The 26,179-nt window shown below is 48.1% G+C and overlaps 1 protein-coding gene across 2 annotated transcripts; it reads left to right on the top strand.

Annotated features, from left to right (window-relative positions):
• The first annotated feature begins 7,377 nt into the window (after positions 1 to 7,377).
• LOC134342028 (zinc finger protein 227-like) lies at positions 7,378 to 19,843 on the top strand. 2 transcript variants are annotated; one of them, XM_063039962.1, is made up of 3 exons: positions 7,378 to 7,447; positions 9,709 to 9,877; positions 17,280 to 19,843. In XM_063039962.1, the coding sequence occupies exon 3, from the start codon at positions 17,617 to 17,619 to the stop codon at positions 18,655 to 18,657; it is 1,041 nt and encodes a 346-aa protein (XP_062896032.1). In that variant the 5' UTR covers positions 7,378 to 7,447; positions 9,709 to 9,877; positions 17,280 to 17,616; the 3' UTR covers positions 18,658 to 19,843. The 2 variants fall into 2 exon arrangements, with proteins under 2 accessions (XP_062896032.1, XP_062896033.1); XM_063039963.1 differs by lacking the exon at positions 7,378 to 7,447 and adding an exon at positions 7,723 to 7,754 and having other exon boundaries at positions 9,713 to 9,877.
• Positions 19,844 to 26,179: the final 6,336 nt, after the last annotated feature.

Raw genomic sequence — 26,179 nt, 5'->3', positions numbered from 1 at the left:
GTGTCACGGGTGAACACACGGAGAGTGAAGGGGACAGGGTGTGTGTGTGTGTCACGGGTGAACACACGGAGAGTGAAGGGGACAGGGTGTGTGTGTGTGTCACGGGTGAACACACGGAGAGTGAAGGGGACAGGGTGTGTGTGTGTGTGTCACGGGTGAACACACGGAGAGTGAAGGGGACAGGGTGTGTGTGTGTGTGTCACGGGTGAACACACGGAGAGTGAAGGGGACAGGGTGTGTGTGTGTGTGTCACGGGTGAACACACGGAGAGTGAAGGGGACAGGGTGTGTGTGTGTGTGTCACGGGTGAACACACGGAGAGTGAAGGGGACAGGGTGTGTGTGTGTGTGTCACGGGTGAACACACGGAGAGTGAAGGGGACAGGGTGTGTGTGTGTGTGTCACGGGTGAACACACGGAGAGTGAAGGGGACAGGGTGTGTGTGTGTGTGTGTCACGGGTGAACACACGGAGAGTGAAGGGGACAGGGTGTGTGTGTGTGTGTCACGGGTGAACACACGGAGAGTGAAGGGGACAGGGTGTGTGTGTGTGTGTGTCACGGGTGAACACACGGAGAGTGAAGGGGACAGGGTGTGTGTGTGTGTCACGGGTGAACACACGGAGAGTGAAGGGGACAGGGTGTGTGTGTGTGTGTGTGTGTGTGTCACGGGTGAACACACGGAGAGTGAAGGGGACAGGGTGTGTGTGTGTGTGTCACGGGTGAACACACGGAGAGTGAAGGGGACAGGGTGTGTGTGTGTGTGTCACGGGTGAACACACGGAGAGTGACGGGGACAGGGTGTGTGTGTGTGTGTCTCGGGTGAACACACGGAGAGTGAAGGGGACAGGGTGTGTGTGTGTGTGTCACGGGTGAACACACGGAGAGTGAAGGGGACAGGGTGTGTGTGTGTGTGTGTGTGTCACGGGTGAACACACGGAGAGTGAAGGGGACAGGGTGTGTGTGTGTGTGTCACGGGTGAACACACGGAGAGTGAAGGGGACAGGGTGTGTGTGTGTGTGTGTCACGGGTGAACACACGGAGAGTGAAGGGGACAGGGTGTGTGTGTGTGTGTGTCACGGGTGAACACACGGAGAGTGAAGGGGACAGGGTGTGTGTGTGTGTGTCACGGGTGAACACACGGAGAGTGAAGGGGACAGGGTGTGTGTGTGTGTGTGTGTGTGTGTCACGGGTGAACACACGGAGAGTGAAGGGGACAGGGTGTGTGTGTGTGTGTGTCACGGGTGAACACACGGAGAGTGAAGGGGACAGGGTGTGTGTGTGTGTGTGTCACGGGTGAACACACGGAGAGTGAAGGGGACAGGGTGTGTGTGTGTGTGTGTGTCACGGGTGAACACACGGAGAGTGAAGGGGACAGGGTGTGTGTGTGTGTGTCACGGGTGAACACACGGAGAGTGAAGGGGACAGGGTGTGTGTGTGTGTCACGGGTGAACACACGGAGAGTGAAGGGGACAGGGTGTGTGTGTGTGTGTCACGGGTGAACACACGGAGAGTGAAGGGGACAGAGTGTGTGTGTGTGTCACGGGTGAACACACGGAGAGTGAAGGGGACAGGGTGTGTGTGTGTGTGTCACGGGTGAACACACGGAGAGTGAAGGGGACAGGGTGTGTGTGTGTGTGTCACGGGTGAACACACGGAGAGTGAAGGGGACAGGGTGTGTGTGTGTGTGTGTGTGTCACGGGTGAACACACGGAGAGTGAAGGGGACAGGGTGTGTGTGTGTGTGTCACGGGTGAACACACGGAGAGTGAAGGGGACAGGGTGTGTGTGTGTGTCACGGGTGAACACACGGAGAGTGAAGGGGACAGGGTGTGTGTGTGTGTGTGTCACGGGTGAACACACGGAGAGTGAAGGGGACAGGGTGTGTGTGTGTGTGTGTGTGTGTGTGTGTCACGGGTGAACACACGGAGAGTGAAGGGGACAGGGTGTGTGTGTGTGTGTCACGGGTGAACACACGGAGAGTGAAGGGGACAGGGTGTGTGTGTGTGTGTCACGGGTGAACACACGGAGAGTGAAGGGGACAGGGTGTGTGTGTGTGTGTCACGGGTGAACACACGGAGAGTGAAGGGGACGGGGGTGTGTGTGTGTGTCACGGGTGAACACACGGAGAGTGAAGGGGACAGGGTGTGTGTGTGTGTGTCACGGGTGAACACACGGAGAGTGAAGGGGACAGGGTGTGTGTGTGTGTGTCACGGGTGAACACACGGAGAGTGAAGGGGACAGGGTGTGTGTGTGTGTCACGGGTGAACACACGGAGAGTGAAGGGGACAGGTGTGTGTGTGTGTGTGTCACGGGTGAACACACGGAGAGTGAAGGGGACAGGGTGTGTGTGTGTGTGTCACGGGTGAACACACGGAGAGTGAAGGGGACAGGGTGTGTGTGTGTGTCACGGGTGAACACACGGAGAGTGAAGGGGACAGGGTGTGTGTGTGTGTGTCACGGGTGAACACACGGAGAGTGAAGGGGACAGGGTGTGTGTGTGTGTGTCACGGGTGAACACACGGAGAGTGAAGGGGACAGGGTGTGTGTGTGTGTCACGGGTGAACACACTGAGAGTGAAGGGGACAGGGTGTGTGTGTGTGTCACGGGTGAACACACGGAGAGTGAAGGGGACAGGGTGTGTGTGTGTGTGTGTGTCACGGGTGAACACACGGAGAGTGAAGGGGACAGGGTGTGTGTGTGTGTGTCACGGGTGAACACACGGAGAGTGAAGGGGACAGGGTGTGTGTGTGTGTCACGGGTGAACACACGGAGAGTGAAGGGGACAGGGTGTGTGTGTGTGTGTCACGGGTGAACACACGGAGAGTGAAGGGGACAGGGTGTGTGTGTGTGTCACGGGTGAACACACGGAGAGTGAAGGGGACAGGGTGTGTGTGTGTGTCACGGGTGAACACACGGAGAGTGAAGGGGACAGGGTGTGTGTGTGTGTGTGTCACGGGTGAACACACGGAGAGTGAAGGGGACAGGGTGTGTGTGTGTGTGTGTCACGGGTGAACACACGGAGAGTGAAGGGGACAGGGTGTGTGTGTGTGTCACGGGTGAACACACGGAGAGTGAAGGGGACAGGGTGTGTGTGTGTGTGTCACGGGTGAACACACGGAGAGTGAAGGGGACAGGGTGTGTGTGTGTGTGTCACGGGTGAACACACGGAGAGTGAAGGGGACAGGGTGTGTGTGTGTGTCACGGGTGAACACACGGAGAGTGAAGGGGACAGGGTGTGTGTGTGTGTGTCACGGGTGAACACACGGAGAGTGAAGGGGACAGGGTGTGTGTGTGTGTGTCACGGGTGAACACACGGAGAGTGAAGGGGACAGGGTGTGTGTGTGTGTGTGTGTCACGGGTGAACACACGGAGAGTGAAGGGGACAGGGTGTGTGTGTGTGTGTGTCACGGGTGAACACACGGAGAGTGAAGGGGACAGGGTGTGTGTGTGTGTGTGTGTGTCATGGGTGAACACACGGAGAGTGAAGGGGACAGGGTGTGTGTGTGTGTGTGTGTGTCATGGGTGTACACACGGAGAGTGAAGGGGACAGGGTGTGTGTGTGTGTGTGATGGGTGAACACACGGAGAGTGAAGGGGACAGGGTGTGTGTGTGTGTGTGTCACGGGTGAACACACGGAGAGTGAAGGGGACAGGGTGTGTGTGTGTGTGTCACGGGTGAACACACGGAGAGTGAAGGGGACAGGGTGTGTGTGTGTGTGTCACGGGTGAACACACGGAGAGTGAAGGGGACAGGGTGAGTGTGTGTGTGTGTGTCACGGGTGAACACACGGAGAGTGAAGGGGACAGGGTGTGTGTGTGTGTGTCACGGGTGAACACACGGAGAGTGAAGGGGACAGGGTGTGTGTGTGTGTGTCACGGGTGAACACACGGAGAGTGAAGGGGACAGGGTGTGTGTGTGTGTGTGTGTGTGTGTGTCACGGGTGAACACACGGAGAGTGAAGGGGACAGGGTGTGTGTGTGTGTGTCACGGGTGAACACACGGAGAGTGAAGGGGACAGGGTGTGTGTGTGTGTCACGGGTGAACACACGGAGAGTGAAGGGGACAGGTGTGTGTGTGTGTGTCACGGGTGAACACACGGAGAGTGAAGGGGACAGGGGTGTGTGTGTGTGTCACGGGTGAACACACGGAGAGTGAAGGGGACAGGGTGTGTGTGTGTGTCACGGGTGAACACACGGAGAGTGAAGGGGACAGGGTGTGTGTGTGTGTGTGTGTGTCACGGGTGAACACACGGAGAGTGAAGGGGACAGGGTGTGTGTGTGTGTGTCACGGGTGAACACACGGAGAGTGAAGGGGACAGGGTGTGTGTGTGTGTGTCACGGGTGAACACACGGAGAGTGAAGGGGACAGTGGTGTGTGTGTGTGTCACGGGTGAACACACGGAGAGTGAAGGGGACAGTGTGTGTGTGTGTCACGGGTGAACACACGGAGAGTGAAGGGGACAGGGGTGTGTGTGTGTGTCACGGGTGAACACACGGAGAGTGAAGGGGACAGGGTGGTTGTGTGTCACGGGTGAACACACGGAGAGTGAAGGGGACAGGTGTGTGTGTGTGTCACGGGTGAACACACGGAGAGTGAAGGGGACAGGGTGTGTGTGTGTGTGTCACGGGTGAACACACGGAGAGTGAAGGGGACAGGGTGTGTGTGTGTGTCACGGGTGAACACACGGAGAGTGAAGGGGACAGGGTGTGTGTGTGTGTGTCACGGGTGAACACACGGAGAGTGAAGGGGACAGGGGTGTGTGTGTGTGTGTCACGGGTGAACACACGGAGAGTGAGGGGACAGGTGTGTGTGTGTGTGTCACGGGTGAACACACGGAGAGTGAAGGGGACAGGGGGTGTGTGTGTGTGTCACGGGTGAACACACGGAGAGTGAAGGGGACAGGTGTGTGTGTGTGTGTCACGGGTGAACACACGGAGAGTGAAGGGGACAGGGTGTGTGTGTGTGTGTCACGGGTGAACACACGGAGAGTGAAGGGGACAGGGTGTGTGTGTGTGTGTCACGGGTGAGGGGGGTGTGTGTGTGTGTCACGGGTGAACACACGGAGAGTGAAGGGGACAGGGTGTGTGTGTGTGTCACGGGTGAACACACGGAGAGTGAAGGGGACAGGGTGTGTGTGTGTGTGTCACGGGTGAACACACGGAGAGTGAAGGGGACAGGGTGTGGTGTGTGTGTGTGAAGGGGGAGGGGACAGGGTGTGTGTGTGTGTGTCACGGGTGAACACACGGAGAGTGAAGGGGACAGGGTGTGTGTGTGTGTGTGTCACGGGTGAACACACGGAGAGTGAAGGGGACAGGGTGTGTGTGTGTGTGTGTCACGGGTGAACACACGGAGAGTGAAGGGGACAGGGTGTGTGTGTGTGTGTCACGGGTGAACACACGGAGAGTGAAGGGGACAGGGTGTGTGTGTGTGTCACGGGTGAACACACGGAGAGTGAAGGGGACAGGGGTGTGTGTGTGTGTCACGGGTGAACACACGGAGAGTGAAGGGGACAGGGTGTGTGTGTGTGTGTCACGGGTGAACACACGGAGAGTGAAGGGGACAGGGTGTGTGTGTGTGTGTCACGGGTGAACACACGGAGAGTGAAGGGGACAGGGTGTGTGTGTGTGTGTCACGGGTGAACACATGGAGAGTGAAGGGGACAGGGTGTGTGTGTGTGTGTCACGGGTGAACACACGGAGAGTGAAGGGGACAGGGTGTGTGTGTGTGTCACGGGTGAACACACGGAGAGTGAAGGGGACAGGGTGTGTGTGTGTGTGTCACGGGTGAACACACGGAGAGTGAAGGGGACAGGGTGTGTGTGTGTGTGTCACGGGTGAACACACGGAGAGTGACGGGGACAGGGTGTGTGTGTGTGCCGGGGGTCGGAGAGACAGAGGTGAGGGAGCCACTCTGACCACCTGCCGGACATCTGACAGGATCCAGACACGCAAGGCCGGGTGAAGGCCCAGGTCTCCGAGTTCACGCCTCCGTATGTCTCCTCCTACCTCTCAGCGACACATCAGACTCCGGCCGCAGGAGACGCTTCACAAACGCCGCCGGCTTCCCTCGGATGGAAATGGAAATAAATCAGAAAACGGGACATTTACTCTGAGAATTGTTCCGCTTTGACGGAGAGATCGGCGCCGGCGCGGAAGACGGAACCAACGGGGGTACCGCCCTCTCCGCTGGTCCGCTTCTGCTATTGGGTGTAACCAGTGATTGGCATTATATCCCACCAATGGCAATAGCGCAGCTCAGCGTTGGATTTCAGTGACGGGAGGTATGGTCACGTGATTAGTAGCCCAGCTGTTAAACCGACAAAGCTCGAGCACAGCAGCTTGTGGGTGACGTAAGACACCGTGCACGTGAGGGCAGATCCCAGTCAGGGTAACCCGTGTGTGACGTCAGGCGCGTGGGGGGGCGTGCGCCTGTGTGACGTCACCTGTGGGGGAGCGCTGGTATTTAAAAACACCTGAATGGACGTTTCTGATGATTTCAGTGGGACAACAACATTAATCCCGGGTTTCATCACTGAATCCAGTGTTGTGAGATGTAAAGTCCCCTGTTATGTGTCCGGCTGTGCCGTGTTGTTGGTGGAGTGGGCAGCGTGGTGTTTGTCTCCATTCGGGTCACAACACCAGAATTGCCAGCGGGGTCCACACACAGTGTATTAGTCAACAGAAAACCTCCCGTCCCTGCAGTCTCTGTCTCCTGGTAAACTCAACACCCTGTCCATGTGGACCATAGACACCCCTTCCTCACCCGCTCCGTTTTTATTCAGATATTTCCCCCATTCCATCTCAGTTCTGAAGGAAGGTTCAAGGGGAAACGTCGACTGTTGACTCTTTTCATAGTCATAGTCATACTTTTTTGATCTCGAGGGAAATTGGTTTTCGTTACAGTTGCACCAACCAATAATAGAGTATAAATATAGCAATATAAAACCATAAATAGTTAAATAATAATATGTAAATTATGCTGGGAAATAAACCCAGGACCAGCCTATTGACTCAGGGCGTCTGACCCTCCAAGGGAAGAGTTGTAAGGTTTGATAGCCACAGGCAGGAATGACTTCCTATGAGGCTCAGTTTTGCATCTCGGTGGAATGAGTCCCTGGCTGAATATACTCCTGTGCCCAACCAGTACTTTATGTAGTGGATGGGAGACATTGTCCAAGACGGCATTGTCGATAGATGCTGCCCGGCCTGCTGAGTTCCGCCAGCATTTTTTTTGTGTGGCTCTGGATTTCCGGCACCTGTAGACTTTCTCGTGGTTGTAATTAACCTCTCCATTGTCCCACGGGCCTCCGGCCACTGGAGGCGCTGTTTCGTCCTCCGGCCGCTGGCAGCGCTGTGTGGCCCTCCGGCCACTGGTGGAGCTGTGTGGACCTCCGGCTACCGGCGGTGATTTGTAGCGCTCTGCGTGCCGACCGCAGCTGTCGCCGGCAGCGGTGAGTACGGATCTGATCCCGGTATTGTGTGAATCGGAAGCCTGCTGCAGTGGGAAAGGCCTGGGACCGTGTTCTCCCGGACGGCTGAAGGCTCCGGGCTCTCCGGTCCCGCAGCCCCGGTTTTAGCTTTGCGCCCGAGCCCGGGCTGTGAGATCCGTTCGTTGTGGTTCCCAGGCTGGGAGGGGGTTTGTCTGATCTGTATCCAAGGGTCTCTGCAGTTCCTCGCAGTCACGGGCAGAGTAATTACCATGCAAAAGCGTGAAGTGTCCGGTTGGGAAACTTTCTATGGTGTGGTGATTAAAAATTGGTGAGGGCCAAATTTCATATGCCAAAGTTCTTATTGTTTGTTCTAATTTTGTCATTTTAGGATCTTTGGTGCAGTAGTATGTACTATTCATTCACTATATGTGTATTGCTAGAGGATCATCAGTAATGATCCTAGATTTCTTCCCCACATGGTTCCCTCTGCTCATTCCCTGCCCATCTTGTTCAACCTTTGTCCTGTCTCCCCATCCCTCCCCACTTCAGTGATATGCATCAACCATCTGGGTCAACCTCAGTCCACCCTGTGTCCCACCTCCTCAATGTTATATATCAGCAATCTTTCTTCTAAACTTTGTCTGCATTGTGAAGTGTTTTTTTACACGTTTGGCCTCGCTGAGTTATTTCCAGAATCAGTTTTTGTTAGCTGGAATGCCAGAGGGTCATCAGGTACCAGTTGTGTTGTGCATTGGTGTGGAGGTGCTGGTTTTTGAACTGTGACTGGCTGACACACTGCAGCATTTTCCTGTCAGCAAAGAGTACTGGGAGAGTTGGTGCTTGGGCTATAATCCTGTGATCGGCATTCCAGGCATATGGTACTGTCGGTGTTCTGGATTTGACTTTGGTTAGTGCTTCTACAGATGGGACTGGATGTTCATCCTTCTGCAATGAAGCAGAAGTTTCGAGCAGCTGGACATTGGTTGTGGGGAAATCCCGGATAGCACCACCCAGTCTGAGATGTGGGGACGATATGTGAGGCTCTGAGGGTTGGTCAGTGACAGGTTCAGCTGTGTGACCCTGTGAGGTTGGGTCCTGGGATATCACAGTTTTAGATCCAAGTAAAATGGACCCAGGGATCAATCTGCCAGGGTTTCTGAGGTGTTGAGCATGTATTTCCCATCTTGGATCAAATGTATGTTTCTGGAGTTCCTTTGGAAGCCATGCTGTTGATCTGAGGAGGGAATGAGTTTGTATTCCATCCCTCACAAGGACAGGCTGTGATTAAATGGGCTGTTCTGTGTTTGCACCAGTAGAAATAGACCTGGGGGGTTCAGTGTTCGAACTGTGATTGGAAATTCTTCCTCACTGTCACCTGTCTGTCGGACAGTGGAAATCAAACAGAAACTCAATTTGCTGGAGATCTGCACTAAATTCTGAATCCATCCTGGCAAGATTGTGAACCTGAATCATTAAATTTGTTGCTCTCCCCACAGCAGTTCCTTACCTGTTGAGCGATTCTGGTGATTCCAGTTTCTTTTTATTACATTCACTCTGGAAAGGTTTAAATTTCCTGATTGTCTGTTGTACTTGGGAATGTGTTCAGTGCAGTTGTTGCATACAAGGTTCACATGAATAATCTCAGGAATGATCGGTTTTATGTATGAGGAGCATTTGATAGTTATGGGGCTGTGCTGAATGGAGTTCAGACGGGGTGGTGAAAGGGGAGGTGGTTAAGTAAACCTACTGAATGCTGAAAAGCCTGGATACAATGGACATGGAGAGGATATTTCCATTAGATGGAGAGTCTGTGATCTGACAGCACAGTCTCAGAATAAAGATGCTTCCCTTTAAAACTGAGATGAGAAAAATTTCTTCAGCCAAAAGATGGCTGATCTGTGGAATTTGTCGCCACAGAGGGTGGCTGAGGCTGTCATTTGGGTATATTCAGGGCAGATTAAAATATTCATGATTGCTAAGTAGCTTCAGGGTTACAGGAGGAAGGCGGGAATATGGTGTTGGAATAAATCTCAGCCGTGGTTGAATGATGGAGCAGACTCGATGGATCGAATCACCTAATTCTGTTCCTGTGTCTTATATCTTACCATGACTGAATGATGACTCCTTCCTATCCCTTATCAGGTTTTGTGACGTGTCAGGGATAATTACAGATTTGTTCACTGAGATCATTATATTTGTCTTCAATGTTTAGATTTCAGTGAGCAGAAATATTTTGTTCTCCTTTGTATTGTTAACATGTTTCATTATCTTTCATTTTGAAGTTAGACCTGTGGTGAGAGATTTATTGGAACAAAAGCCCACAACTGGAAGCAAACCACGACTGAAGATGAGGGAACAGCAGCAAATGAACCAGCCCGAGGACTGAGAGCATCAACTGGAGAGAACCCTTCTGACTCAGGGTTTCCATTGATTCAGTCCGGAGCAAGTTCGGTGAGTCTCATTTACTCAAACACTGGTCCTTTAGACATTACATATCTGTACAAAATAAGGTAGGGAATAGTTGTGGTGAGACTGAATGTGCCCAGAAATACCAGTTACGCCTCTGTCAGACCCAGTTGCAATCACTCCAGGTCTGGTAATGTACTGTCAGTATCCCAGCTCTTTAAACTCACTCACATTCCCTCAGTGTTTGCTCATTTAAAGAACTTGCATCTTCTGAAGTAGCTTTTGGTCGGTTCTGAGTGTGGAGAGGGAAAGAGGGGTGTTTATATTACTATCTTGCAAAAAGAAGTAATTGTTTGAAATTACTTGCTGCAAACTCACTCCCCATACCCTGTACATTCTCAACCAGATTATTGACATAGATGACAATTAACAATGGGTGTAACCCTGGGGAGCTCTATGAGACACGGACCTGGACTCCAATAACCAGCCTCCCATCATCACCATCTGCTTCCTACCATCTAGCTGTTCCTAGACTCTGGGCTCTGTGACAAACACAATGTTAGCAGCAAGATTAGACAGTGATTAATATAAAGAGAGATTTGTTGCTTCCTGAAAGCTGTCTGATGCAACGGACGAGATCCTCTCTTGCTTCCAACTTAATCTGCCTAGGACCACTCCTCCTGGGTCACACTGTGTCTGATAACCCACACATCTCCAACCTCCCTCCACCCCGCCAATAGCCCCACAACTTTCCCACCATTTACCCCACACCCGTACACGTAAACAGATCCACGTCACCGACATCCACTCTCACAGCTTGGGGACCACAACTAACTGATCCTACATTCCCAGCCCAGACTGTCCAGCTGTCCGGCTCGGTCCCAGCCCTTTCCCACTGCAACCGCTCTTCGATTTACACAAACCCGAGATCAGACCCTTCCTCATCGCCGCCCAACCAGGAGAACCGCCGGCAACAGCTGGGGTCGGCCCTGTGCTGTGATTTGCAGGAGGTCCCTGCGGCGCCACCAGTGTCCGGAGGTCGGAGGGACAACGTAGAGGATGTGGCTGTTCGGTTCTTTCACTGTGACACCCCCGAACTCTGCATTAACTCCATCCAGCCAAACCTGGACCAACTTTAACGCCCAACAAATATCATTCCTCTCAGCGATCAGCTATCGTGAATGATTCACTCACTTTAGAGGAAGGGGTACCTACACTTTCGGGGTGTTTAGATTGCCGGGAGACAAGGACTGCAGGGATCAGAGGTCTTCTGTTAACTGATACGAACCTGTCTTTACCCTGCTGGCAATTCCGGTTTATATCAGTAAAACTGTTGTTTCTGAAAATACTAAACAACGAGACACTGCACTGACTGAACCACCCCAGACCAGATCACCCCGGAAAGTCCTCCTCAGAAACGGTGGGGTTTTGTGACCCAACTCGAGACAAGCACCACACCGCCCACTCTACGGACAACATGGCAGAGTAGGGTATCTTGCAGGGGACTTTAAATCACACAACGTTGGATTCGTTGATGAAAACCGTCGTTTCCTTTGTTCACCCCCCGATATCATAAAAAATGTCCATTAAACAGTTTTTGAATACAAACTCTCACCCACACGTGACGTCATTCTGTTGCCCCTACATAAAACCATAAAATATACTGTAGGAGCAAAATTAGGCCATTTGGCCCATCGCATCTGCTCTGACATTTAATCATGCCTGTTCCATTTTCCCTCTGTCCCAGTCTCCTTCCTTCTCCCCGTAAACCATCACCAATCAGGAATCTAGCAACCTCTGCCTTTGATATCCATAAATACCTGGCCTTCACAGCTGCCCGTGGCAAAGGATTCCACAGATTCACCACTCTCTGGCTGAAGAATTCCCCCTTATCTCCTTTCTAAAAGAACGCCCCTCTACCCCCTTTAATCTGAAGCTGCGTCCTCTGGTTGTGGACTCTCCCAATACAGGAAATATCCTCTCCACATCCACTCAATCAAGGCCATTCACCATTCGATAGGATTCAATGAAATCATCCTTCATTCCTCTGAATACAGGTCCAGAGCCATCAAATGCTCTTCCTATGACAGGCCATTCAATTCTGCACTCATTTTCGTAAACCTGCTTTGAACTCTCTCCAGTGTCAGTGCATCCTTTCTGAGATAAGGGGCCCAAAACTGCTGAGAACAATCCAAGAGCTTTATAAAGTCTCAACATTACATCCTCACTGTTATATTTTAGTCTCCTTGAACTGAATGCAAAAATCACATTTGCCTTCCTCACCACAGACTCGACCCACAAATTAACCTTCAGTGAATCCTGCACAAGGACTTCCAATTCCATTTGCAGCTCAGATTTTTTGTACATTCTCTCCATTTAGAGAATAGTCAACCCTTTCATTTGGTACTAGAATGTACAATCATCACAGCAATATTTGATTCTGCGCTTCACTCTCCCTGGATTACAATTATTAAATATTAAAAATATTAAAAATAGTTAAAATTAGTAAATATTAAAAATTTAAATTATAAATCATAAATAGAAAATAGAAAAATGGGAAGTAAGGTCGTGTAAAAAAAACTGAGAGGCAGGTCCGGATATTTGGAGGGCACGGCCCAGATCCGGGTCAGGATCCGTTCAGCAGCCTTATCACAGTTGGAAAGAAGCTGTTCCCAAATCTGGCCATACGAGTCTTCAAGCTCCTGAACCTTCTCCCGGAGGGAAGAGGGACAAAAACTGTGTTGGCTGGGTGGGTCGTGACCTTGATTATCCTGGCAGCACTGCTCCGACAGCGTGCGGTGTAAAGTGAGTCCACGAATGGAAGATTGGTTTGTGTGATGTGCTGCACCGTGTTCACGATCTTCTGCAGCTTCTTTCGGTCTTGGACAGGACAACTTCCACACCAGGTTGTGATGCACCCTAGAAGAATGCTTTCTGCGGTGCATCTATAAAAATTTGTGAGGTTTTTAGGGGACAGGCCAAATTTCTTTAGTTTTCTCTGCAAGTCAAGGCGCTGGTGGGCCTTCTTGGCAGTGAACTCTGCTTGGTTGGACCAAGTCAGGTCATTTGTAATATTGACCCTGAGGAACTTAAAACTTTTGACCTGTTGCACTTGCGCACCACCGATGTAAATTGGGTCGTGCAGTCCGCTACGCCTTCTGAAGACAACAACCAACTCCTTCGTCTTGCTGACGTTGAGGGATAGGTTATTGTCTTCACACCATGCCACCAGGTTCTTAATTTCCTCTCTGTACTTAAACTCATCATTTCCCGACATACGTCCTACAATTGTTGTGTCATCAGCAAACCTATATATTGAGTTTGATGGAAACTTGGCTACACAATCGTGGGTGTACAGTGAGTACAGCAGTTTTCCCTTGAGGAAACGATGCTGACTCAGGCCTATTGTATCTTGTGCCTCCAAGTCCCCTGAACTCACATCCTTATCAATCGACTCCAACATCTTCCTAACCACTGTCAGATTCACTGGCCAGTAGTTTCCTTTCTTCTGCCTCTCTCCCTTCTTGATGAGTGGAGTGACATTTGCAATATTCCAGTCTTCCAGAACCATTCCTGAATTTAGTGATTCTTGAAGGATCATTGCTAATGCCTCCACGATCTCTCCGGCCACCTCTTTCAGAACTCTGGGTGTAAACCATCTGACCCAGGTAGCTTTTCTGCCTTCAGATCTTCAGTTTCCAAAGAACCTTCTGTCTTGTTGTGGTCCCTTCTGTGCAGGTCCCACCTTCCCTGGAAGACAGCCATGGAACCAAAAATCTTATCCTCTCCCCTTCCCTCCCCCCTCCAATGCCTGATGTCACGCATGGGTTTGCTACACCGGGGTCTGACGTCACGTCCACTTCCTTACGTCTGCGGGTTTGTTTCTCATGGTTGTTTAGTTTAATCTTTCTTCCATTCAGACAAGGGAGTGAGATCCAGATCTGTCACGTCCTCTCATTGTGGGTGGGCATTTTTTATTCATTGACTCCATTCCACTGTTACAAATTGCCGAAGTGTCGCCAATGTTTCGAGGTATATAGCCCTATTATTCCAAGAAGGAAGCCGTTTCTGTTTTTCTGGGCTTCTCAAACATTTGTACACTTCAGTGAAATCTCCCTCCAGAAGTTCCAGATGAGAAGCTCAGTCTGTCTAATATTTCCACACAATTAAAGTGGGGAATCGTTTATTATTGTCATGTACCGAGGTTCAATGAAAATCTTGTCTTGCAAACCATCATCTCAGATCCACACATTACAACAGTAGATTATGATAAAACATTAACAGTGTGTAACAAAGCAATGTGGTTACAGAGAAAATCCACTGCAGGTAGACATGGTGCAAGGTCACATCTAGTTACATTATGAAGTCAAGAGTCTACCTTATAATGCTGAGGAATATTCAGTTTGCTTATAACAGCAGAATGGAAAATATCCCTAGGTCTGGGGGTATGTTTTCTGTTTTTTCGTTTTCATTTATCTTCGACCCGAGGGGTGGTTGAGAATGAAGAATGTCTGGTCTGGGGTTCTGGGAATGTTTAATTGGATTATTAGATTATGAAGACACACAGTCGTCTTTTATTGTCATTTAGTAATGCATGCATTAAGAAATGAAACAGTATTTCCTCCGGTGTGATATCACAAAACACAGGACAGACCAAGACTGAAAAAACTAACAAAACCACGTAATTATAACATATAGTTACAACAGTGCAACAATACCATAACTTGATGAAGAACAGTCCGTGGCTCAGTAAAAAGTTCAAAGTCTCTCGAGTGAGTGAGTGAGTCCGTGGAGGGGAGGCTTGTTTCCATGATGTGCTCAGCTGTGTCCACAGTTCTCTGCTGTTTCCTGAAGTCAACAGAAGAGAGTAGCCGTACAAAGGTGTGAAGTATCTGGATGGGATACTGGATACTCTTTATGGTATAAACTTAAATTGGCCGGACCAATAACCACACCACAAACAGTTCTTTACTTTATCCTTTTCATCAGTTTATTTGTTTGAACTGAGCCGGTGAGAAGCTCAGAGCCGAGCATCAGAGAGACAGAACTCCTCTCCCTCTGGCGGCTCGTGACGAACCTTTGTCTAACATGCAGAAATGTTACAATTTATAGAACTAGCAAAACAAAGAGGACTTTAGTTCAACTGGTATTCCCACCTTGTCCGTTGGAGCAAAACTTAATTTCTGAGATAAGAGAGTCCACTAAATCAGGGTTTTAATAACAAATGAACGTTCTGTCCAATCCTTATCAGTTATTCTCTTTTGTTAGACATGGGAGGGAACTTAGTTCAATTCGTGTCTCATGAGAACTCAACTCTACGTAATGTTCCCAAGAGACATCTGTGAGTCGTTAATCTAAACAAGCTGCAAGCAGATTCCTCAGTGAAGGACAAAACAGAAATTTGCACACTATCCAGAACAGAGCACACATAATTTCACACTTAAATTTTAACCCATTATTTACAAGAGTCCAAGAATCATTTCTTATTTCACCCAATCCCCTTAAAACTTCATCACCAGAGTATGGAAGCAGATGGATCTTCCCCTCCGACTGGAAGCCTGTGACTAGTTGTTTGTCATCTATATCAGTTATCTGGATGATATGGTGGTTAACTGGATCAACAAATTTGTGGATGACACCAAGATTAGTGGTGTAGTGGACAGCGAGGAAGACTATCATATCTTGCAGTGACATCTGGACCCACTGGAAAAATGGGTTGAGAAATGGAAAATGGAATTTAATGCAGACAAGTGTGAAGTGTTGCACTTTAGTAGGACCTACCAGGGTAGGTCTTACACAGTGACTGGTAGGGCACCGAGAAGTGTTGTAGAAGAAATGAATCTGAGAATACAGGTCTATATTTCACTGAAAGTGGTGTCACAGTTTGATAGGGATGGAAAAAAAGATTTTGGGACATTGGCGTTCATAAACCAAATTACTGAGTACAAGAGATGGATGTTATGTTGGTGTTGTACAAGACATTGGTGAGACCTAATTTGGAGTGTTGGGTCCAGTTTTGGTCACTGTTACGTACCCCGTAACTGGGTTGCCAAACCAGCAGAAATGGATCACTCAGTTGGAGTCTGGATTACTGGAACTAAGAAAGTTTTATTAAAGGAATAAGCAACACAGTACCCTAATAGTAAGGATATAAATGCAACAGGTTAGCAATGAATAAACACACATGTACACAGGACTAGGATAATAGGATCAATCAAGCTCTACCGCAGTCTAGGGGTAAAATGATCAATCACAAGTGACAGAGTTCAATTTAGTTCATTTCACAGTAATCACTTTTGTGCCGTTGAAGAGAGAGAGAGAACGAATGAATATTCAAATCGTATTCCAAACAGACCTTCGATATTCCTCGCAGTTAGCTTTCGGGCGAGCCCTTTGTAATGTCTTCTGAGGTCACCGACTGTGACCCCTCCGTTTCAGACACGATCGTTCTTCTGCGGTGAACCTAGCACCCAGGCAAGGGCGGACACACACACCTGGTTCCTGCCGACCGTAACTTTCCACCCTGTGCGTCTATGGCTGGTCCCGTGACCAGCCCTCCAAAACTCCCACCGACTTGTGGGGGCGCACCACTTCCAGGGTCTCGTTACCTCGTGGTGTCGTGAGTGGTGTCCGTTGCCTTAGCAAACCTGTCCCTTTTTATCCCCCCTATTGGGGTATCGCCTGTCCATCAGACTTCAAAAAGTTCAGGGTTCAAAGCAGCCGGTCTTGACAATACTCAGACCGGTGTCTCCTTCCATTAAACTCTCTCGTCTCTTCATTAACATTTCCAAATGTTGCTCCATTGTCTTACTTATCTCTCCTCCTGAAGACAGGTGGCAGATCAACTGACGATCCCACTGCTGATAGCACAGGACAGTCAACATCTCAGTCTATGCACACCTTTGTCACATCACCAACCTGCAGGAAGATGTGAAAGAGGTTGAAAGAGTTCAGGGAAAATTCGCAAGGATGTTGCCGGGTCTGGAGGACTTGGGTTATAAGGAGAGATTGAACAGGATGGGGCTTTATTCCTTGGAATGTAAAAGATTGAGGGGAGATTTGATGCAGGTGTGCCAAAATTATGAGGGTTATAGTTAGGGTAAATGCAAGCTGGCTTTTTCCACTGAGATTTGGTGGGACTACAACCAGAGGCCACAGATTAAGGGTGACATTGAAACATGAAGGGGAACATGAGGGGAAACTTTTTCACACAGATGGTCATCCAGGTGTGGAATGAGCAGACAGTCCAACTGGTGCATGCGAGCTCAATTTCAACATGTAAGAGGTTTGTATAGGTACCTGGATGGTACGGGTACGGGGGTAGGTAGTTTAAATAGTTCAACACAAACTAGATGGGCCAAAGGGCCTGTTTCTGTGTTGTACTTTTCTATGACTCTGTGACAAGAACATGAAATAATATTAATATTCATTTAATTCCTTTTAACAGCTGTGCAGACCAACCATTCATCTGGGCAGAAGATGTTTTCATGGCTTTAAAACTGTGGCACTTTATATTGACAGTAGATCAAAGAAAATCCCAGCTGTACATCAACAAAGGGGGGAACCCATTCACCTGCTGAGACAATGGGAATGGATTCAGTCGGTCATCTCAGCTGAAGGTGCATCAGCAAGTTCACACTGGGACAAGGCCATTCACCTTTTCTGTGTGTGAGAAGGGATTCAGTCGGTCTTCCCACCTGTGGACACACCAGTCTGTTCACACTGAGCAGAGGCTGGTCATCTGCTGAATTTGTGGGGAATGTTTCACTCGGTTATCTGACCTAATGGCTCACCAGCGAGTTCACACCGGGGAGCGGCCGTTCACCTGCTCAGACTGCGGGAAGGGATTCACTAAATCATGTAAACTGAAGGTACATCAGCGAGTTCACACTGGAGAGAGGCCGTTCACCTGCTCAGACTGTGGGAAGGGATTTACTGTATCATCTCAGTTACTGAGACACCAGTCAGTTCACACTGGGGAGAGGCCATTCACCTGCTCAGACTGCGGGAAGGGATTCATTCAGTCATCTCATCTGAAGGCACACCAGCGAGTTCACACCAGGGAGAGACCATTCACCTGCTCAGTCTGTGGGAAGGGATTCACTTGCTCATTTAATCTGAAGGTACATCAGCGAGTTCACACTGGGGATAGGCCGTTCACCTGCTCAGACTGTGGGAAGGGATTCAAACTGTTCACTCACCTACTGACACATCAGCGAGTTCACACTGGGGAGAGACCATTCACCTGCTCAGACTGTGGGAAGGGATTCATTCAGTCATCTCAACTGAAGGTACATCAGAGAGTTCACACCAGGGAGAGACCATTCACCTGCTCAGTCTGTGGGAAGGGATTCACTTGCTCATTTAATCTGAAGGTACATCAGCGAGTTCACACTGGGGATAGGCCGTTCACCTGCTCAGACTGTGGGAAGGGATTCAAACTGTTCGCTCACCTACTGACACATCAGCGAGTTCACACTGGGGAGAGGCCGTTCACCTGCTCAGACTGTGGGAAGGGATTCACTCAGTCATATCAACTGAGGGTACATCAGCGAATTCACACTGGGGTGAGGCCGTTCACCTGCTCAGTGTGTGGGAAGGGATTCACAAAGTCATCTGCTGTACTGAGACACCAGTCAGTTCACACTGGGGAGAGGCCATTCATCTGCTCAGTGTGTGGGAAGGGATTCGTAGATTCATCTCAACTGAAGGTACATCAGCGAGTTCACACCGGGGAGAGGCCATTCACCTGCTCAGACTGTGGGAAGGGATTCACTTGCTCATCTCATCTACTGAGACACCAGTCAGTTCACACCAGGGAGTGACCATTCACTTGTTCAGTCTGTGGGAAGGGTTTCAATTGGTCATTTCACCTGCTGACACACAGGGAAATGGCCGTTCACCTGCTCTGTCTGTGGGAAGGGATTCATTCAGTCATCTCAACTGAAGGAACATCAGCGAGTCCACACTGGGAAGGGGCCGATCAGCTGCTCAGACTGTGGGAAGAAATTCTCTCAGCCAAATCAACCAATTGTGCATCACTGAGTTCACACTGGGGAGAGGCCGTTCACCTGCTATGAACGTGGTGAAGTATTTACGGTGGACATGGACTGTGCCTTTAAATGAGAGAGAAAAACTGTCTGCAGTACTGCTGCCTGCTTCTTGGTTGCCATGGTGAGAGAGAGGCGGAGTTATGTGATGGACGGTTCGATGTTCACAGTTGCTTCTTGGTTGCCATGGTGAGAGAGAGGCGGAGTTATGTGATGGACAGTTCGATGTTCACAGTTGCTTCTCGGTTCCCATGGTGAGAGAGAGGCGGAGTTATGTGATGGACAGTTCGATGTTCACAGTTGCTTCTTGGTTGCCATGGTGAGAGAGAGGGGGAGTTATGTGATGGACAGTTCGATGTTCACAGTTGCTTCGTAGCGTGTTTATTTAAGCAAGGTCAGATGACACTCCCAGAGACACACAGTGGGACACCGGTTAAGGCGACCAGTCAGTGAAAGGAGGCCAGTGACAGAGGAGTCACTGGGTGGAACTTTCGAGTGCCCACAAGCGAGGGTTGAGGATCGATCAGGGGAATTGATCAGTGGCTGTCATGGTGTGTGGAAGGGCTGACCCTGTGGAGGCTACCGGTGTGTCTACCCTTGCCTGGGTGGTAGTTTACCCTCGAAGATGGTCCCCTTAGTGATAACCTGCGTTTGGCTAACTCGAGAGTGGATTCGGAGCCTGAGGATGGAAGATCAACGGGACCTGTTTACTCGTTCTTCTCCCAGTGTGGTTTTCACCTTGGATTACAAATACCTTCCTCACACACACCAATTCCGTGGATTGAACTGAACTTCCTTACATCACTATCGTGAGACTTTAACTCTTGCCACTCGAGCTTGAGTGTGTTTGGGAATTATATTTACATACATATATATGCATAACACTACTAACTTTTGATTTACCTGGATTAAGTTACTATATTAACTAGATACTAATATATAGTGTTTTTTAATATCAAAACCAGACTCCAGGTGTGCTCTATTGCTGCTGGTTCATTTAGACCGTTACGTGTACGTAAACAGATTCATTCAGTTATCTGTCCTTATGACACACCACCAGGTTCACACCGGGGAGGGGGTGTTCACCTGCTGTGAATGTGGGAAGCGATTCACTCAATAATCTAACCTTATGTAACTCTCCCTCGGCTAGCAGCTTAATATAGGGGGTGATAGCTCCCCAGCTCGGCCAGACTTAAGAAATCTCGTTTGGGTGGATGCTGCGCAATGTGTCCCCTGTTACAAAATCAGTACCCCGAAATAACAAACAGTACACAATATGTGATTAAACAATTGAGCTTCATAATTCTTACTTTGACTATTGGGTTAGTGAAGAAAACAAGAAAAAGGGTCCACTCTCTCCATCCGCGTCTTCTCATCTCTCCCCAGCAAAAGACCACGAAAATCTCTCTTCCAGACTCACAAGGAAGAACATTTCTGTCATTGGATACCCCGCACTCCAAAACCCTGTTATCTCTATTCGTAACCTAAACATTGCTGCTACAGAGAAACCATTACCTCAGCAGTGATACATTGCAGAGAGGCCATTACATGAACAGTGAAACCTTACAGCATGTTACACTTGTGACACACTGCTGGCTTCACACCGGGGAGAAAGTTTCAATAAGCTTCATGCTAGATATTTGTCTGTCGCCATTGCTGAATGCAATTTCGAGAGTGACTGTCTCCACTCTGAGGGTGGTGAATGTCTGTAAATCCCCACCACAGAGGGCGGTGAAGACTTAGTGATTAAACATAGAAAACATAGTAATAGGTGCAGGAGTAGGCCATTCGGCCCTTCGAGCCTGCACTGCCATTTATTATGATCATGGCTGATCATCCAACTCAGAACCCCGCCCCAGCCTTCCCTCCATACCCCCTGACCCCTGTAGCCACAAGGGCCATATCTAACTCCCTCTTAAACATTGCCAATGAACTGGCCTCAACAGTTTCCTGTGTCAGAGAATTCCACAGATTCACCACTCTCTGTGTGAAGAAGTTTTTCCTAATCTCGGTCCTAAAAGGCTTCCCCTCTATCCTCAAACTGTGACCTCTCGTTCTGGACCTCCCCAATATCGGGAACAATCTTCCGGCATCTAGTCTGTCCAATCCCTTTAGGATCTTATACGTTTCAATCAGATCCCCCCTCAATCTTCTAAATTCCAACGAGTACAAGCCCAGTTCATCCAGTCTTTCTTCATATGAAAGTCCTGCCATCCCAGGAATCAATCTGGTGAACCTTCTTTGTACTCCCTCTATGGCAAAGATGTCTTTCCTCAGATTAGGGGACCAAAACTGCACACAATACTCCAGGTGTGGTCTCACCAAGGCCTTGTACAACTGCAGTAGTACCTCCCTGCTCCTGTACTCGAATCCTCTCGCTATAAATGCCAGCATGCCATTCGCCTTTTTCACCGCCTGCTGTACCTGCATGCCCACTTTCAATGACTGGTGTATAATGACACCCAGGTCTCGTTGCACCTTCCCTTTTCCTAATCGGCCACCATTCAGATAATAATCTGTTTTCCTATTTTTGCCACCAAAGTGGATAACTTCACATTTATCCACATTAAATTGCATCTGCCATGAGTTTGCCCACTCACCCAACCTATCCAAGTCACCCTGCATCCTCTTAGCATCCTCCTCACTGCTAACACTGCCACCCAGCTTCGTGTCATCCGCAAACTTGGAGATGCTGCATTTAATTCCCTCATCCAAGTCATTAATATATATTGTAAACAACTGGGGTCCCAGCACTGAGCCTTGCTGTACCCCACTAGTCACCGCCTGCCATTCTGAAAAGGTCCCGTTTATTCCCACTCTTTGCTTCCTGTCTGCTAACCAATTCTCCACCCACACCAATACCTTACCCCCAATACCGTGTGCTTTAAGTTTCCACACTAATCTCCTGTGTGGGACCTTGTCAAAAGCCTTTTGAAAATCCAAATATACCACATCCCACTGGTTCTCCCCTATCCACTCTACTAGTTACATCCTCAAAAAATTCTATGAGATTCGTCAGACATGATTTTCCTTTCACAAATCCATGCTGACTTTGTCCGATCATTTCACCGCTTTCCAAATGTGCTGTTATCACATCCTTGATAACTGACTCCAGCAGTTTCCCCACCACCGACGTTAGGCTAACCGGTCTATAATTCCCCGGTTTCTCTCTCCCTCCTTTTTTAAAAAGTGGGGTTACATTAGCCACCCTCCAATCCTCAGGAACTAGTCCAGAATCTAACGAGTTTTGAAAAATTATCACTAATGCATCCACTATTTCTTGGGCTACTTCCTTAAGCACTCTAGGATACAGACCATCTGGCCCTGGGGATTTATCTGCCTTCAATCCCTTCAATTTACCTAACACCACTTCCCTACTAACATGTATTTCACTCAGTTCCTCCATCTCACTGGACCCTCTGTCCCTTACTATTTCTGGAAGATTATTTATGTCCTCCTTAGTGAAGACAGAACCAAAGTAATTATTCAATTGGTCTGCCATGTCCTTGCTCCCCATAATCAATTCACCTGTTTCTGTCTGCAGGGGACCTACATTTGTCTTTACCAGTCTTTTCCTTTTTACATATCTATAAAAGCCTTTACAGTCCGTTTTTATGTTCCCCGCCAGTTTTCTCTCATAATCTTTTTTCCCCTTCCTAATTAAGCCCTTTGTCCTCCTCTGCTGAACTCTGAATTTCTCCCTGTCCTCAGGTGAGCTACTTTCTCTGGCTAATTTGTATGCTACTTCTTTGGAATTGATACTATCCCTAATTTCTCTTGTCAGCCACGGGTGCACTACCTTCCTTGATTTATTCTTTTGCCAAACTGGGATGAACAATTGTTGTAGTTCATCCATGCAACCTTTAAATGCTTGCCATTGCATATCCACTGTCAATCCTTTAAGTGTCATTTGCCAGTCTATCTTAGCTAATTCACGTCTCATATCTTCAAAGTTACTCCTCTTTAAGTTCAGAACCTTTGTTTCTGAATTAATATGTACAGGTAAGAGAAATTAAAAATAGTATAAATACTGGAGTCATGATGATCATGATGAAATCTGCTGGACAGAGACATATATATACACATGCTGCCCTCCATAATTCAAAGAGATTGACGGATAAGGTTGCAGGGTGACAGAATGTAACAGGAGCACTTGGAACTAAAAACTAATCCCTACCGGGAGGAAACAGCACCTGTTCTTTCTGCACTGTTCTCCAGCAGTTTAAGGACTAAGTCCAGCCGGAAGATAAGTCACAAGTGCTCTTGAAAGTCAGGTATTAACCCTACTTGCCAACAACCAAGCATTGCCATCCTGGTCCCCTTCATGATAGCTTATGAAGAAGCATATGACTTCCCTGCCAGAGATGATAGGTGTTTGTGCACTCGACTCTTGAATGCTTGCACCCCATTGTCGCAGATGTTTCCAACCACAGCATCTGGAAGGCTGTTCCAAATTCTGATAGCACAGTGAAGGAAGCTTCTATCCAGTGTGTGGGTTCTCGCATCAGGCATAGAAACAGCCTGTGCAGGCATAGACAAACTTGATTGTCTGGTACGCCGTCTCTCATAAGATGAAGGCAGCATGGCGTGAGGGTCTGCAGGGCTGTGGCTGGCGTGCATTTTGTATATTCTGCATTGTGCATTTTCATCTACACCTATAATCCTGAGAGCCTTTCTCTGAATGGAATCAAACTGGCTGAGGCCACTCTGTGAGGCATTCATCCATGATACTTTGTACCTGGGCTTTGTAAACCGTGGCTCTGCCCTCTTTGTCTAATTTGGATGCTACTTTCCACAGAGCTCCAAGCCTTTGTCCAGCCATGTATGAAATAGTGGAAACGTGTTTATCCCATACCAACGTGCTGTCAATATTGACACCAAGGATTTTGCAGTTCCCAAAATACAGGTCGGGGTTAGTTGGACTTCTCTTCCTGGACATCATCATCGCCTTGCACTTAGTAGGCTCAAAAGTGACATTCCAGTCGTCTGCCCAGGCTTTCATCCCGTCAAGATCCCTATTCAGGCCTGCTGTCACTGTATTACTCTCTCCTGCTCTAATTGAAGAGGCTTCCCTTGAATTCTCTGCAGATGGAGCAGGGTCACAAACCAGAGGTGGGTCTGCACAGGGCAGAGTTTGGGGCTCTGGATGATGGTCGGGGTAAGAATGTATGATGAGGAGAAGGGAATCAGCAGCGGGGCGTGGCAATGAATGACAAAGTAGCAACATTTGGAAGCTGACTGGCAGAGAAAGTCTTTCGGTTTACTGACTGATGACACAAACAATACCCATGGTGATGTGCTCCACTGATTGAGGAACATCTGTTGGTTGGGAATGGTTTTATCTATTGAGGGAGTTGATCCTGCTTGTATTGATTATCACATAATTGTTAATATTTTGACTGTAAAACTGGATCAGGCTTGAATTTATGGTGCCTTTATGATGTGATAGAGGGCATTCATGAGTTTGTATTTTAAAGCAAGATTTTAGTGAATGATATATGCCATTTGATTGTCCCTTTGTAAGTAATCAGTTTGAGTTAAACTGCTACAGGATTGTGTCTGGTTTCTCTTGGCATTTTCTGCACTTACTGCTTAATGAAATATAAGCATCTTAATGAAGAATTCCACCATATTATGGTCACTCTTACCCAAGGGGCCTCTCACGACAAGATTAATAATTAACCCTTCCTCATTGCTCAAAACCCAGTCTAGAATAGCCTGCTCTCTAGTTGGTTCCTCGTCATGTTAGTTCAGAAAACCATCCCGCATACATTCCAAGAAATCCTCTTCCTCAGCACCTTTACCAATTTGGTTCCCCCAATCTACATGTAGATTGAAGTCACCCATTATAACTGCTGTTCCTTTATTGCACACATTTCTAATTTCCTGTTTAATACCATCCCCGACCTCACTACTACTGTTAGGTGGCCTGTACACAACTCCCACCAGCGTTTTCTGCCCCTTAGTGTTATGCAGCTCTACCCATATCGATTCCACATCTTCCCGGCTTATGCACTTCCTTTCTATTGCGTTAGTCTCCTCTTTAACCAGCAACGCCACCCCACCTCCTTTTCTTTCATGTCTATCCCTCCTGAATATTGAATAACCCTGAATGTTGAGCTCCCATCCCTGGTCACCCTGGAGCCATGTCTCTGTGATCCCAACTATATCATAATCATTAATAACAATCTGCACTTTCAATTCATCCACCTTGTTACGAATGCTCCTTGCATTGACACACAAAGCCTTCAGGCGCTCTTTTACAACTCACTTAGCCCTTATACAATTATGTTGAAAAGTGACGATCTCTTGAAATCAGTATTTATAACTGCCACAAATTCCTAGAATCATTGACAGCGAAAATTACAGAACAATCAGTCTTATAAGTCACATAATAAAGATTTTGTTGAGAATTGTTCTGAGTTGAATTAAAAACAAATTAAGACAGAAAATTCTAAACTGCAATATGGGTTTATTGAGGATAGAGGAAATAGGAACACAATTTTCATACTATGAATGCTTTCCGAAAGGGCAGTTGAATATGAAAATGATGTCTTTTTATGTTTTATCGATTTCACTAAAGCATTCGACAAAATGAAACATGATAAAATATTTCAAATTCTCGCTAAACTAAACACTGAAGGGACCAACAACTGTTTCAAAATTTATATTGGAATCAAACAGCGGAGGTAAAAATTGATGATAATATAAGCAGTTGGACTAAAATTAAAAGAGCAGTTAGACAGGGATGCGTTGCCTCACCGGAAATATTTAATATCTATAATGAAGTGATTCTCAGAGAAATAGAAGACATAGATGGGATAAAAATTGGAGGTGTTAACATCAGCAATATAAGAGATGTAGACGATACCACCCTAACAGCAAGTGCTGCAGAAGACCTACGCATTCTCCTGGACAAATTAATACAAACAAGTGCAGATCTTGGTCTAACCATCAACTGTAAAAAAACAAATGTATGGTAAAATCAAAACAACAGGATACCCCCGACTGCCAATTATACATCGGTAACCAAGAGATTGAACAAAAGACCGGCTTTAATTACCTTGGTAGCTTTATATCACAAGATGCTGGAACTAAAGTGGAAATAATAAAAAGAAGAATTGCCATTGCCAAAACCAGCTTTCAAAAAATGAAACCCATTTTTACCAACAGACACATTTCTCTGACAACAAGGCTTAGGCTACTAAAATGTTGCATCTGATCAATCTTGCTGTATGCTTCCGAAACATGGACTATAACACCAGAACTCCAAAGTAACTTAGAAACAACAGAAATG

The sequence above is a fragment of the Mobula hypostoma genome, unplaced genomic scaffold, assembly GCF_963921235.1.
Source record: "Mobula hypostoma unplaced genomic scaffold, sMobHyp1.1 scaffold_79, whole genome shotgun sequence".
In the NCBI taxonomy this organism is placed as follows: Eukaryota; Metazoa; Chordata; class Chondrichthyes; order Myliobatiformes; family Myliobatidae; genus Mobula; species Mobula hypostoma.
The sequence above is the reverse complement of the archived record's forward strand: the minus strand, read 5'-3'. Positions and strand labels throughout refer to the sequence as shown.

Bases quoted from the DNA above. Each gene is read 5' to 3' on its own strand.
- LOC134342028 (XM_063039962.1), top strand. From the start codon at position 17,617: ATGGCTCACCAGCGAGTTCACACCGGGGAGCGGCCGTTCACCTGCTCA.